The sequence below is a fragment of the Sinocyclocheilus rhinocerous genome, unplaced genomic scaffold (genome assembly GCF_001515625.1).
Source record: "Sinocyclocheilus rhinocerous isolate Xijiao unplaced genomic scaffold, SAMN03320098_v1.1 scaffold2183, whole genome shotgun sequence".
Taxonomy (NCBI): domain Eukaryota; kingdom Metazoa; phylum Chordata; class Actinopteri; order Cypriniformes; family Cyprinidae; genus Sinocyclocheilus; species Sinocyclocheilus rhinocerous.
This window is the reverse complement of record NW_015634579.1, coordinates 467386-481827: the sequence shown is the minus strand read 5'-3', so window position 1 is coordinate 481827 and position 14442 is coordinate 467386. Positions and strand designations below refer to the sequence as shown.

At 34.3% G+C, this 14442-nt stretch overlaps 1 protein-coding gene and 1 long non-coding RNA gene across 2 annotated transcripts in view; both read left to right on the top strand.

Annotated features, from left to right (window-relative positions):
• Positions 1-12190, top strand: part of LOC107745930 (UPF0606 protein KIAA1549L-like) — a gene marked incomplete at its 5' end in the record, with an annotated part of 33811 nt that extends 21621 nt beyond the window's left edge. Inside the window, 10 exons of the mRNA XM_016559968.1 lie at positions 3384-3511; positions 4638-4762; positions 4993-5219; positions 6374-6503; positions 8145-8513; positions 8653-8750; positions 10469-10608; positions 10722-10879; positions 11088-11160; positions 12086-12190. Coding sequence (XP_016415454.1) covers positions 3384-3511; positions 4638-4762; positions 4993-5219; positions 6374-6503; positions 8145-8513; positions 8653-8750; positions 10469-10608; positions 10722-10879; positions 11088-11117 — 1405 coding nt within the window. The remainder of the gene's footprint in view (positions 1-3383; positions 3512-4637; positions 4763-4992; positions 5220-6373; positions 6504-8144; positions 8514-8652; positions 8751-10468; positions 10609-10721; positions 10880-11087; positions 11161-12085) is intronic.
• A 24-nt stretch (positions 12191-12214) lies between these two features.
• LOC107745931 (uncharacterized) lies at positions 12215-13718 on the top strand. The gene is made up of 2 exons (XR_001640640.1): positions 12215-12772; positions 12910-13718. It is a non-coding gene; the product is annotated as an uncharacterized LOC107745931 (long non-coding RNA).
• Positions 13719-14442: the final 724 nt, after the last annotated feature.

Here is a 14442-nt window from a genome sequence, read left to right as displayed (position 1 = left end):
CAAAGTATCAAAATATCATTGAAAATTTGCATAATGACTTGCTTGGGTTTATATTTCGGGTCATATTTCAAATTTGCATGTTAAAAATTATGTTATGTAACACAAGTGGCCAGTCAGTGCTGTTTATTTGGGACCAAAGTCATAACTCATATGTATATATTATATATTCAGACTATCACGTGTCTCATCGGGGTTGTATCGAACAAGCAAAAAATGTAAAGGACAGATCAAATCATAAAGTGTTCAATGGATTTAAAGCACTTGATTCTTTAGATACATTTTTTAGTGTGTTATTCTTTGTCCCCATTGCTTCCGAGAAATTTCTTTTTTCTTCACAAAGAGCCTTCACAAACCTCCCAAGGTCCTTTTCTGATCCCGCATAAAAATGCAGATGAAAGACGGTAGGAAATTTGATCAGCGTTCAGTTCGCACGATGCTCTCATTGCAAAAGCGGCCCTTCAAGGTCATTAAAACTCACCACCCCGCATCTCTGGGTTACTTAACCTCTCTCTGTGGGCCGTGGGATCGTAAATATGCCTTTGCGTCGTACGTGGGACAATGCGACAGAGAAAAAAGCACTGATCCTTGAAATGGTTGCAGTGTGGCTTAGCGTTCCTCTCCCTCTCATTGTTTCTCCTTCTCTCGCTCTTTCTCTATTAACATCCGCGCTTATTAGTTGGAATACAAATGTATTCTGCCGTTTGTTATCTCTCCTGAGTGGCTCGATTAAAAGGAAATGAGCCTGCAGAGAGCAGGGGTGGGGAAATAATTATTTGGAAATGCAAATGCGGTAAATACACGAGCATTTAAACCTGGCAGAGACAGACAGAGATGCATGCAGAGAAGCTAAGTACACTCACAGCTACAGAATCATGTATGATTCAGTGTGCCCATAGGCAGCTTGGGCAACGCTCGACCTAGAAGACGTGTGCGTGAGTTGGTGCGGCAGTGGCGGTTGCGAGTCCAGCGGGGCTGGGTGTTATGTACATGGCAGATTGTTGGCACGCATGCCTGAGAGATTAGCAGATTTTATGTAATATTCATATTTTGTTGACTGTGCCTTATTACCTTCTTCTTAGAGAGAGATGGGTTTCGGCTGAAGCTTTTATTTTGATGTGAAAATGAAATAGTCCTTGTTTCTGTAATTATAGGTAATTGTTTTTATGGTTTCCTGAGCTTTATGGATGTTATAATCTACAATTAAAGTATAAAATCAATGTAGAACCCCATTTCGAGCTCACTTTATTTATGTTTTTCTGAGTAAAACAGATTTACTGAGAATTTCATACACGAATACATATATGAATATAAATGTATTATGTTATTGTGAGCAACTCATTATTTAAAAAATAATCTATCTTCTTCTTATGGTGTGTGCACACCAAAAGCTAATTTCATTATTCGCACAAGTAGATTACATACAAAGTCAATGCAAAGACGCAAATAGATGTGAGTTCCCATGGGGTGGCGCGAATAATGAAAAGTGTGCTACGCGATTGCCGCAAACGCACAATATTCCCTTCAAACATGTCTTCTGCGCAAGTTGAAAAATTTCAACTCGAGCGGGAATTTCGCATGACGCATTGACGCACAAGCAAATCAAAGCTTATTGACACATACAGTTGTATCAGAATATGGAATATTCCTATTGCTTTTTATGGTGTGTGCACACTAAAAGCTCATTTAATTATTTGTGTGAGTAGATTACATACAAAGTCAATGTAAAGATGCAAATAGACACAAATTCGCACCGGGCGATGCGTTTGCCGTGAAGGCACGATATTCTCATCAATCGCATCTTCCGTGCAAGTTGAAAAATTTCAACTCAAGCAGAAACTTCTCATGACACGTTGTTGCACAAGCCAATCTGAGAAAAGCTTATTGACATGTCCAGGTTTTATCAGAAAACGTTTTTATTGTTTTTACTGAATGTTTTTATTTGTGCGAATGGCGTGAAAAACATCCTGTGAGTAATCTAGAGCGAGTAATGGTGTGTGCACACCAAAAGCAAAGCAAATATTTGCATCACATTTTTTTCCGCATCACTCGTGTGAATAAAAACATTAAAAACAATAAAAAATGTTTTCTAATACAACCGGACATGTCAATGAGCTTTTCTCTGATTGGCTTGCGAGACAACACGGCATGCGAAGTTTCCACTCGAGTTGAAATGTTTCAACTTGCATCGAAGACATTTGAGGCCAATATCACGGCAAACGCATCACCCGGCGCGAATTCGCATCTTTGCGAATCTTTGTGAGTAGATGTAATTTACTCACGCAAATAATTAGACACTTTAGGTGTACACCAGTGGCGAGCGGTGACTTTTTTAACTGGGTATGCTGAGTGATAAGACCCCCCCATCGGTTTTTAGGACACTCAAAAGGGATCACAGATGACAAATAAGAAACACTGTGGCAGGTGTCGATTTAAAAGTATGCACATTTCCTACCTTATTTGTAAATGGAAATTCAAAGATATGTTTTCAGTGGACTTTTAAAATTTGCTTTGCTTGAGAAAACAAAAATATACAGTAACATTGTTTTTTTCTTTTGATTTAGTCGAGTTGGTTTTACATCGAACACAATTTGATTTTCGGCAATCGAGATCTGACAGCAACAGCACATTTTTCAGCTTGGGCGAGCGCTTCGCGGACAGCTTACCTAACGCATTAAATCAGCCGTAGACCAGGAAATCACTGAGAACGCGCTACAATCCTGAAGAGTCATAGCAACAGAGCGGAGGCGAGAAAGCTGCGGAGAATCCGCTCGCCCGGAAGCAACCATAACTGACGTAGATTTAGAGAAAATTACTGCCGTTTGGCAAATAAATAATTTTACATACTTATTCCTAACTCTTTAAGCTTTAAGTTACATTTCAAATGACAAGGGATCAATTTATAATCATGTTTATATGAATTATCCCGTGAACTTATTCTCTCAAATGGCCTGGGTATGCGAAGCATTCGCAGCTTATATGGACGGAATGCCACTGGTGTACACACCATTAGTTATATGCCATAAACAAATGGTCTGTAGATTTCCTTTGTCCTAGCAAGTCAGTGTTAATGTGATATGCTTGCCAACAATCTTTCCAGTAGTGATGTGTTAGAACTCTCGCCGGCACATGATGTGCATTCTGATATGTGGTCTGTGGCTCATTGTGGTTGTTGTTCAGGATTCGTCCTGTTGTTGAACATTCGTTTAAATGGAACAAAACATGATGAGTGGATGCTCACCCTACGGTGATGTCTGCTAAATGACACCACTGCAATTTAATGCAGGTTAACAGAGGCCAGAGGGCCCTGCAAGGCAACTGTTAACCCTGCATCATACTGCATGCAGCAAACTAACCATTGCCTCTGTTGCCATGGCTACCCGCAGCAGGTTGCCAAGCGAGGACGGCTCTGTTTCAAGCAACGAATCTGGGAAGCTGAACACGGGCAGAAGCTCCACAGCTCGGAGATCAACGGCACAGAAAGCACCCAAAGAAGAGCAGCATATGAGAAATGGTGAGAAAGACACAGAGATAAAAGGAGCAACACAATTTACATTCCTTAGGATCATAACCCATTTATGAAGCCCATAATTACAATCAGGAACGCTGGATCTAGTTAAGAAATGTTCTTCTTAAATACATTTTTAAGTTTCTGAAATCAGTATTTTTGTCTTGTTTTCCAGGAAAAAAAACATTTTATATACATATATTTATTTATACAATTAAAAATACTAAATTTACTTTAAAAGTAAAATTGCATAAGATATGTTTGGATATTTTAAGAAAAATTAAGATTAATCTAAAAATATAATAATATTTATAACTCATGAGAACTTAAATGTTAAACATTTGTGCAATTAGAAACATTTGTAAGTATTAAAAATTATTATATTATATTATTGTGGGAACTGTGATACATTCATTGATGAATAGAATAAAAAAAAACATAATTTACTTGAAATATAAATATTTGTAAACTTTCTCAATTATTTTCTGTCACTTTTGATCGTCCTTGCTGAATAAATGTATTAATTTCTTTAAAAAATCTTACTGACCCAAAACTTTTGAACAGTAATGTATATGTAATTTCTTTAATAAAATGTTTGAACTTTTGTAATCAAAAATTAAGTTTTTAATATTTACGATAGGAAATTCACAAAATATCTTCATGGAACATGATCTTTACTGAATATCCTAATGATTTTTGGCATAAAAGAAAAATCGATAATTTTGACCCATTCCATGTATTGTTGGCTATTGCTACAAATATACCCAAGCGACTTAAGACTGGTTTTGTGGTCCAGGGTCACAAATGTTAAGAAACATCAGTCCTGCAATTGAATATGTAACAAGTATTTAGTTCTCATAAATGTTTTATGAGGGTATTGAAAGCCTTAAAACAACGACACAGTAATATTTTCATACAATTTTTTTTAAATACAGGAGCTTCGCCATCCAAGATATCTCACACACCATTAAACCCCCAAACTCATAAATAAGTGATTGCTCAGTATAATGTGCACCAGTGGCTAGTGTCAGACTCTGTTTTTGAGTATTTACAGCTGCTCTCTTTGCTGATCCCCTTTTTACCCTCCTGCTGTAATTTTATGACTGCACGAGTCTCCTGTGTCTGTTTGCAGACCATTATGACTCTCTAACTGGCTCTCTACGCCTCATCACCATCAAGCCTATGGCTGCCCCACTCAACTATTCCTATCCTGACTCCTCCAATCACAGCCAAGACTCTGTCATCCTGAACGGAGAGGTGAGCTCGCTGTCACTGTGTGGAGATGGGCCACCTCATTAAGAGGCTTTTATTCTTGATTGATTTTTACCTGTTTTGAGTGCTTGTCAGTTTACTGGGCAAACCCACACAGAATCTTTTCCACACATTTTCCCTCTAGATCAGCAAAAAAGGATTCTATTTAGACTCACTTACGGTCAGCTGAGTAGCACAAAAGGAGTAAATAAATAACATCAGATTTTCACCTGCAGGTCAACGTGGGACTGAAGCAGAAGTCGGACATCGAGCATTACCGGAATAAACTGAGGTTAAAAGCTAAAAGGAAAGGTTACAGTGACGGGCCGGTCACTAGCGGCAGCGGCCACATGTACAGCCATCGAGACCGGCTGAGGCGAGAGAACGCTTCCCTGGACCTGGAAGATCTGAGGGGGCCGAAGGAGGACAGGAAACCCTCCACTTACGTAAAGTACCGCAGGAGGTAGGCGGAGATTAAATCCCTGTTCTTAGTCATCCCAAAATATTTTGAGGAAATTAAGCCAATTGCATTTTCCTAGATACAGAATCAAAAAGGAAAATGAAAAGTGGAATTGATTCAGATACAGTGTATATGTGCTAAAATCAGGGGGCAAATTTACTAAACAGGTAAGGCACATTTGCAAAATAAAATAATATAATATAATATTTATATTTATATATAAAGAATTTATTTATTTACTTTTTTTCATTTTATTTTCTTGCAAAACTTGGCAAAACTTTGTTTTTAGGAAAAATGTAAAACAATTTAATATTAATATTAATATAATATTGTTGATAGTTTTGTTCATTTACACAGTTCATTAAAAAACATAAGTAAATGTAAGCAATTATGTTATAAAAATAATAATAAAAAATGGTGCTAAATAAATATAGCATACTTTGTTTTTTATTATTTTTCTATTATTTATATTTATTATTTTATTATTAATTCATATATAATTCTTATGATTGTGATGGAAGTTTCTTATGCTTACCAAGGCTGCATTTGTTTGATCAAAAATATAGTAAAAATAGCAATATTGTGAAATTTCAATTAATTTGCCATTTACAATAACTTTTTTCTATTTTAATATATTTTCAAATGTAATTTATTCCTGTGATGCAGTTGAATTTTTTTCAGCATCATTACTCCAGTCCTTTTTTTTCCGGGATTGTCTGATAAACAGAAAGTTCCAAAAGTATATTTTAATTAAATAGAAAATGTTTGTAACATTATAAATGTCTTTACTGTAACTTTTGATCAATTTAATAGATGATTGCAGAATAAATGTATTAATTTCTTTAAAATAATCAAACCAACTCATACTTTTCAACAGTTATGTATACATATAAAATTTTCTACAAAGTTTGTGCCTTTGCATAATTCGTTTTATTGAATTGTGTGCTAAAATAACAGTTCATGCAAATAAACAACACCATTCATTCTTGGTAAACTCTCCCTATGGCATGAATAAAGAGCTCTTTAATGAGCTCTTCTCCAGTGTTTGGAAATCAATATTTCATTGTGTATAAGAATAAAAATAAACCACAATGTAAAATTAACCATGACTGCAATAACCATGTTGATTCGTAAGACAATACTGAACTTTTCAACAGTGACTCCCACAGGGAACCTGCATACTGGAGCAGGCAGTCTCTGAACACCCCGAGCCCTGTAGAGACAGAGATGGACATGCTGGTCATGAGGGAGAGATCTAGGAGGGGCATCCGCAACAGCGGCTACGATGTAAGCGCTGCTAGCCTCTTGGCTAGCCTCTTGAATCATGGGACCCTAAATCCCTGATATAAAGTCTTGTGCTGTAGTCTTTCCACACGCCGCATGTCATTCACAGTTCAGGGAGCCGGCAGAGGTTCTTTTTGCTTTAGTAATGACTCTCAGCTCAAGTTTGCTTTGAGGCTTAAATGAAGGCGATTACCTTTAGCTTTAACTTTAAACCCAGTGTATGACGGTAAAGAGCTTGAGATGATGGTAGCCGGTGCTCTAACCCTGAATTTTGCCCACGTCATCATGAAACAGCATTATTGAACGTAATATTAAACGTTTATATGTGTATATATATATATATATATATATATATATATATACACACACACACACACACATACTGTATATTATGTAAACACAAACTTTTATTTTGGATGTGAATATATTAGTGCTGTCAAACGATTAATCGCGATTAATCACATCCAAAATAAAAGTTTTTGTTTACATAATATATGCGTGTATACTGATTATGTATATATAAATACAAACAATGCATGTGTATGTTTACGAAAAATGTGTTTGTTTATATATTAAATATATTTATATATAATATATAAATGTATAAACATGTAAACATTTTCAAAATATGTACTGTATGTGTGTGTATTTATATATACATAATAAATATACACAGTACACATGCATATACAATGTAAACAAAAGCTTTTATTTTGGATGCGATTAATCGCGATTAATCGTTTGACAGCACTAGAATATATATATAATGTATCATATCTGACTGTAAATAATCATGTGGCTGTAAATAATAATAAAAAACATTTAAGAAATCAATAATTCAACTGAATAATCGATTAATCAATAGAAAACTATTATAAACCAATAATAAAAAAATTTAGCATGTAGATAAATTAAGAATCTCTTACATTTGTACAAATGAAAAAAATGTATCTTGTAATGAGAAATTAAAAATATAATTTTCATTGTTTTTAGTTTTATCACTAACATTTCTGTAGTAGTAATTGGTAAAATATTTAGCTTTTATTTGCATATTTATCTACATTTTTATGAATAAAATATTTTTGAAATATGTTAAACATTTTTTTAACAAATAGCAAATTCTATATTGACATGTTAATATCATTTATTTATAAATGTATTTATCTTTTTTCAATTAGTATATTGATTTATTTTTTTCTTAATAGAAATCAGTTTCTCAATTGTCACATTATTGATGATCACATTGCCAAGGTATGGTAGAAATACATTTTCAACTGATGTTTAAGGGTACAGACATTAGAGGGAAACTAAAATATGTTTTTTTTTTATATATATATATTAGTAATTAACATAATATTTCGTTTCCTAGATTTAGATTGGAAATGTGATATTGGATAATAGCCGTGATTGTGCTGAGATTTTAAAAGTGCTGAGTTTTCAGAGCATTTGCAATGCAGTTGACCTACAAAAGTATCCAGAAGTCTTCTCTAAAAAAAAAAAAGTGATTTAAAATCTTAATTAAAACTGGAAATTAATGGAAAGTTTCAGCACTTTGAAACATCTCAACCTGAAAAGTTTTAACAAAAAATGAGTAGATTATTTAACTAGTTATTTGATGATGTCTCATCACTGAACCCACCTCAGGGTGAGCCCGAGCCATTTGAAGAGACAGATGTGGACCGCCTTCTAAGTTCCTTGGGTTTCGGTGGTGGTCACCAGGTCAAAGGCCACTCCGACTCGTCCACCCTGAGCTCGCAGCCTTCGATCGATGAAGTGAGGCAGCAGATGCACCTCCTCTTGGACAACGCCTTTGGTTTGGCCTCTGCCGAGCCAACCCCGAGCAACCACCACCACCATCACCACCACCCTCACAGTCCGTACAACCCCAGCCACGGTAGCCCTTACCTGGACGGAGTTACCAGCGCACCTGGGACTATGAACCACCCCAGTGGAGCTCTACAGCGCGGCTCCTCCTTTGGGCCGGATATGCACCAGTGTAGCCTCCCCAAACCAGTGAGTGCCAGTCTTCAACGCCACTCATGTTTGCAGTTCATTTGATTGTTTGTATTTTGGGCATATAGGGTGATATGTTGATACATGTCACCATATAAGTATTTAGAAAGTTCACTGGTGATTGTGCTTGGCTCTGCAGGGGTTCAGGTTTACCCAGCTGCCTGATATGGGTTTGGGTTCCCCGCCACCCCTCATCCCTCCAAGAGGTGGAGCCCCACCTGGAACTTCACTAAGATGGTGAGAGAAACCTCAAAATACCTTGCATTATATTTTATTATATAATATTATATTATATTGATAGCATTGTTTAAGTGCATGCTACAAAATCAAGCATAAAATAATTTTTTTTTAAATAACTAAACTTAAATATATATGCTATCTCTGTGTTATATTCTATTCTATTATATTACATTGATAGCATTAAGTACATGCTACAAAATCAAGCAAAAAATTCATTAAAAAATATATAACTAAACTTAAATATGTGTGTGTTTTATTTTTGTTATTATATTATATTAATATATTGATAGCATTGTTTAAGTGCATGCTACAAAATCAAGCATAAAATTAATTTAAAAAAATAACTAAACTTAAATATATATGTTATCTCTGTGTTATATTATATTCTATTCTATTATATTACATTGATAGCATTAAGTACATGCTACAAAATCAAGCAAAAAATTCATTTAAAAATATATAACTAAACTTAAATATGTGTGTTTTATTTTTGTTATTATATTATATTAATATATTGATAGCATTGTTTAAGTGCATGCTACAAAATCAAGCATAAAATTAATTAAAAAATATATAACTAAACTTAAATATATATTTTATTTTTGTTTTATATTTTATTATATTATAAATTTGATAGCATTTGCTCACATTGGTGCAAAATAATCTTTTGTATTTAATTTTTGTGTTATATTATTATATTATATTATATTATAAATTAAAAGCATTTGCACAAAATAATTTTTCGTATTTTAATTATATAGATGTATTTTATATTAATTATATACTTCTCTAAAATGGTGAGAGAAACCTTAAAATACATGTTCATACTCGTATTTGGATTTTTGTACATTTTGTTTTGTTGTGTTTTAGTGTGGTTTTGTATCATATCTACCTAAAAGGTACATAATATATGTATCCATTTATGGCAGGCCAAATGTGTCAGTGATCATTTGGAGAAAAAAAAATTATAAATCAAATTTAGAAAAGAACTAATCAATCAAGAAATGAACATTTAGCATGTAGATAAATTAAGAATCAACGATCCTCAATTTGAACAAATTAAAAATGCATTAATTAGTCATTTTGTTATGAGAAATTAACAGAATTATTTTAATTATTTTCTATTTTTATTCAGCAATATTTTTCAATTAGTAATTAGTAAAATATTTAGTTTGCTTGTTTATCAAAATTTTTAAATATATATAAATAAATCTAATAGCAAATACTTACCCACATGTGAATAATGATGATATATTGATTTGACTTTTTTCAAATTATATCTATTGATTTAACTTTTTTAATTAATAAATTTTTTCTTAACTGCTTTATCAGTTTCTCTGATGATCATTGACTGTCACTTTGCGCTTTAGAGGTAGATTTGGTAGAAATACATTTCCAGCTGATGTTTATGAACATCTGAGGGACGGTACTGTCCCAACGACAAGGTTTTTTGCACATTTTTCCTCCCTGACAGTGTCATAGCACATAGCATTACAGCATCACATTGCCAGCGTTATTGAGATGAGCCTCATGTATATTTAAATAAGATTTTTTCCTCTGAGATGCTGTGGCTGGCATGCATTAAAGGTGCTTTGCATGGTTGTCAGTGCTGCTGACTGCATTGAGGTGTGTTATGCGGCTCTGAGGCGATGCCGGCCAGCGTTGCCCCCTGGTGGTTTGATCACATTATAACAAGACTTCATCTCTTCTTGTAGCTCCACACCAGACATGAATCTGAAGCCTTGTGTCTCTGAGGCCTCAGAAATGAGTCAGCACAATGGCACCCCCTACCTGCCAATCAACCGAGCTCCTTTCCCTGCTGTCACTGTCGACGAGTCTATGACAAGCTACTCAGGTCAGTGTGTTTTGGTAAATGTTATTATAATACCACATTTTGTATCAATTTGGGAGATTTTTGGTTTCCAAAGATGTCAAAAAACATTTGTATCTGCCTTTCAACGTTTACAGGAAACCCAATGACAGCAGTATATGCCATATCTGCCAACCGGCCCGGCTACTCGGACTACTTCGTCCTGTCTCCACCGTCCTCCTACCGGAGCCCGTCTTGGATGTCCTACCCTCCAGAGCCAGAGGACCTTCCACATCAGTGGAATGACACGGTAAAGGCAAGCTCTGTTTCTATATACAGTTCCTCCAGCGTGACTAACCCTACCCGATGACTCCTAACACATCTCTGGTATTGTGACCTCATTACCTTCACATCTTGTTATTGTTCTCAAAGAATCAACAACCAACCTTTATTCATCTGGATTGTCTCTGTTGTGTTATCTTAAAAGTGAATGTCATTTTCTTTCGCTTGAAAATTTCTTACAGAACCAGTGTCACCTGGAGACCATCTGCTGAATTGGAGTCCCTTCTGATGTTGAGCAGACAGTTATTTACCAGGGTACTTTGGAGTTTTAGATTATTAGCCATTTACACAGCCACATGAGCTGATTATAAATTTTAAAAAATTACATTTCTTGGAAAATTATAAAAAACAATAATTGGATACACTAATGATCAAATGTTTAGAATAATTACGTTTTTTTAAATAATTTTTCAAAAGTAATCTTTTTTTAAGCATTTTTTAATCAAAAATTAAGTACAAAAAGTTATATTTTGAAATATGAATACAATTTAAAATAAATAAATTTTCAGCAGCCATTACTCTAGTCTTCAGTGTCTGGATCCTTTAGAAATCATTAAAATATGCTGATTTGGTGCTCAGTTAAAGGATTATTGTTGGTGCTCAATTAATAATGGTTCTTATTATTATAATCAATGCTGGAAACAATTTTTGCTGCTTTTTTTTTTTTTCAATCTTACCAGACTTTTAAATGGTAGTGTATCACAGTTTCCACAGATGTATTAAGCAGCAAAAACTGTTTTCAATATTGATAATTATAATAAATGTTTATTGAGCACCAACTCGGCATATTAGAATGATTTCTGAAGAATCACGTGACACTGAAGACTGGAGTAATTATGCTGAAAATTCAGCTTAAATGTTTTTTTAACTGCTAATTAATTTTTTTTTTAATTAAGTAAATAAATAATTAAATTATAATTGTACATTTATTATTAATTTAATTCTTAATTTAATTCTTAACTCTTGATTTTACATTATAATTATTTTTGAACTTATATAATCAAATACTTGTCCATACAAGGCAATATAAAAAAATTAAATTCTGTTGTTGTTGTTTTTATTATTTTAGTTTTTTTTACTCACCCTCATATTGTTTCAAACCTGTATTTTGGAATAGGTTTGGGATGACATGAGGATGCACTGTTCCTTTAAGAAGCTGCTATGTGGTTTTATCTTTCAGGGTTTGAACCACCAAAAAGAATCGTCGCCTACTCTGAAATTTCAGATTCAGCGGCCCCAACCGACCACGACGCTCGGCCGAACAGCCAACCAGACCCACAAGCCACAAACTGGCCGAACAGCCAACCACCTCTCAAAGCCACAAACTCACCTGCCAGCCTAAGCGAGATGCAGCACCCGTTATTAATCAACGTCTACAGTGAGGGTAAATCACCACAAACAAACAACAGGTTGCCTCACTGGCCAAAACTGTGTTTTCTTAAAGCCTTTTCAAACTAAGAAGTGTTGTATCTAATGCAGGTGGTTTTATGTGTGTTTTAAACACCCAAGTTACTAATAACAAAAAACTAAAATGTATTTTTTTCCGTCTTGGGCTTTCCTTGCTTCATCGATGCCTATCTGTGTCTTTTGCTCTCATTCATGCATTTTTTAAAGAAACAAATATTATTGCAGGCGATTCTTTTCGTGCACTCTGTACAGCTTACGTAAAAAAAAGCGACGATGACTATGAATGATGTAAAAGAAATCAAACATTTGGAGGGATCTGACATCCTTTACTGTATTTACTGTAGTCACAATGCAAACAAAAATTGTATAAGCTTTTTCTTTTTTTAAAAATGCCATAGTTTATGCTGTAATAAAGTGTTTCACGATGCACAACTGTTCATGAAAGGCATGAAACGTTTAGGTTTGACGTGGGAAGATAGCCATAAAGGTTTAGTGGACAAAGAGATTGATAAATGATGAATAGATGAAGGGATTCATATTTTTACTAGCCTTTTTGTAACTACTGGAAGAGTTAACTATAATGTTTTGAGAGTTTAGGTTTGACGTGGGAAGATAGCCATAAAGGTTTAGTGGACAAAGAGATTGATAAATGATGAATGGATGGAGGGATTCATATTTCTACTAGCAGTTTTGTAACTACTGAAAGAGTAACTATAACTACATATTTTATTGTCTTATAAAAGGTACCAAAACATATATATATGAAATAAAATATGCAGCATACACCAAAATTAACTTGAAATTTGATTTAGAATATATTGATCATATAAAATCTAATTAAATTTGTAGCATACTATCTTAATAAGACATAAATTCGCTATAACTAAGCAAGTACGGTATTACAGAAGTAACATTGGCATGTGCTCTTAAGAGAATGAGTCTAATGCATGTAGTCCGTACATATGATTCATAAGGGCTTTGTATGTCAAGTAAGTCGCATATTTTCTTTGGGCAGTTATAGGATGGAAATCTATTGTAAAAAGGTTAATCACAGCAGAAGTATCCCATTAAATAGATGCTACCTTTCAATGTACTTTACAAACCTTTTGTTGTTTTGGTTGAGGCCCATTTGCAGAATGAATCAAGGTACATAATCGGATTTTGAAAATTACATAATGTGTTGTGTAAATTATTACAAATGCCACTACTGTTTGATTTGTGTTTAAATAAACGTTGTCCTTTCCGTTTAACTTCAGTGGTGCAGGGGATGTGCAAATATCTATCATGTAATTGTTCCTTTTTAAAGTATTTTCTTTTCATATTTTTATATCAATTGAATCACCCTTTTTTGGCCAACAATGGAGGACATTATGCTAAAAACTGTAAGATATTGTGCTTCAACTGTAGTGAACCTATGTGAGAAAATTGTGTAATATTCATTGTGTGCATCATCATAACAAATAAGATGTTGACTTCTTTTCCTACTTATACAACACTAAACAACTCCATATTTGCCAGATGTACTGTATATTTTCATTCATTACTGTAACAAAAATAATTCGCTTCAAACATTCTACTTATTTTCTTTTCTTCCTGATTATTTTATTTAGCATAACATGTAAAATAACCATCATTATAATGGTTTAACGCTTTGAAGGACTCATTTTTTGTGGGTTACACACTGAATCTAATCTAATAAAAACTAAGAAACATTTGATCATTTTAAAAAAAAATGATAAAATGGCTTAATATCGTGTGTAGAGTCTCATTTTTTGCCTGTAAACAATACCTATGACCTTGCTAGCCTAGCTTTGCTTAGCGTTTCATGTCCTGTCCACTAGAGGGCAGCACTCCCCCTTTATTTTAGTTCTCCACTGCAACCAAAACTTCCTCCGCTACAAAATCATTCCTGGCATTGATGGAGCGGCTTTTATTATCGTTGTAAAATCCATTATGTCCCATAACTCTAGTTTAAGCACATTTCGAGCCGTATTTCCAGCTTTGGATATTAAGGTGCCGTCCCTTGTTTCTATTCCCTTCCCTTGAGGGGATCCATTCACTCACATCTCTACCTGCCAAGGTGTCTTTCATCGGCCTGACTTGTGGACTGTCCGGGAGGGCAGGCTGTCA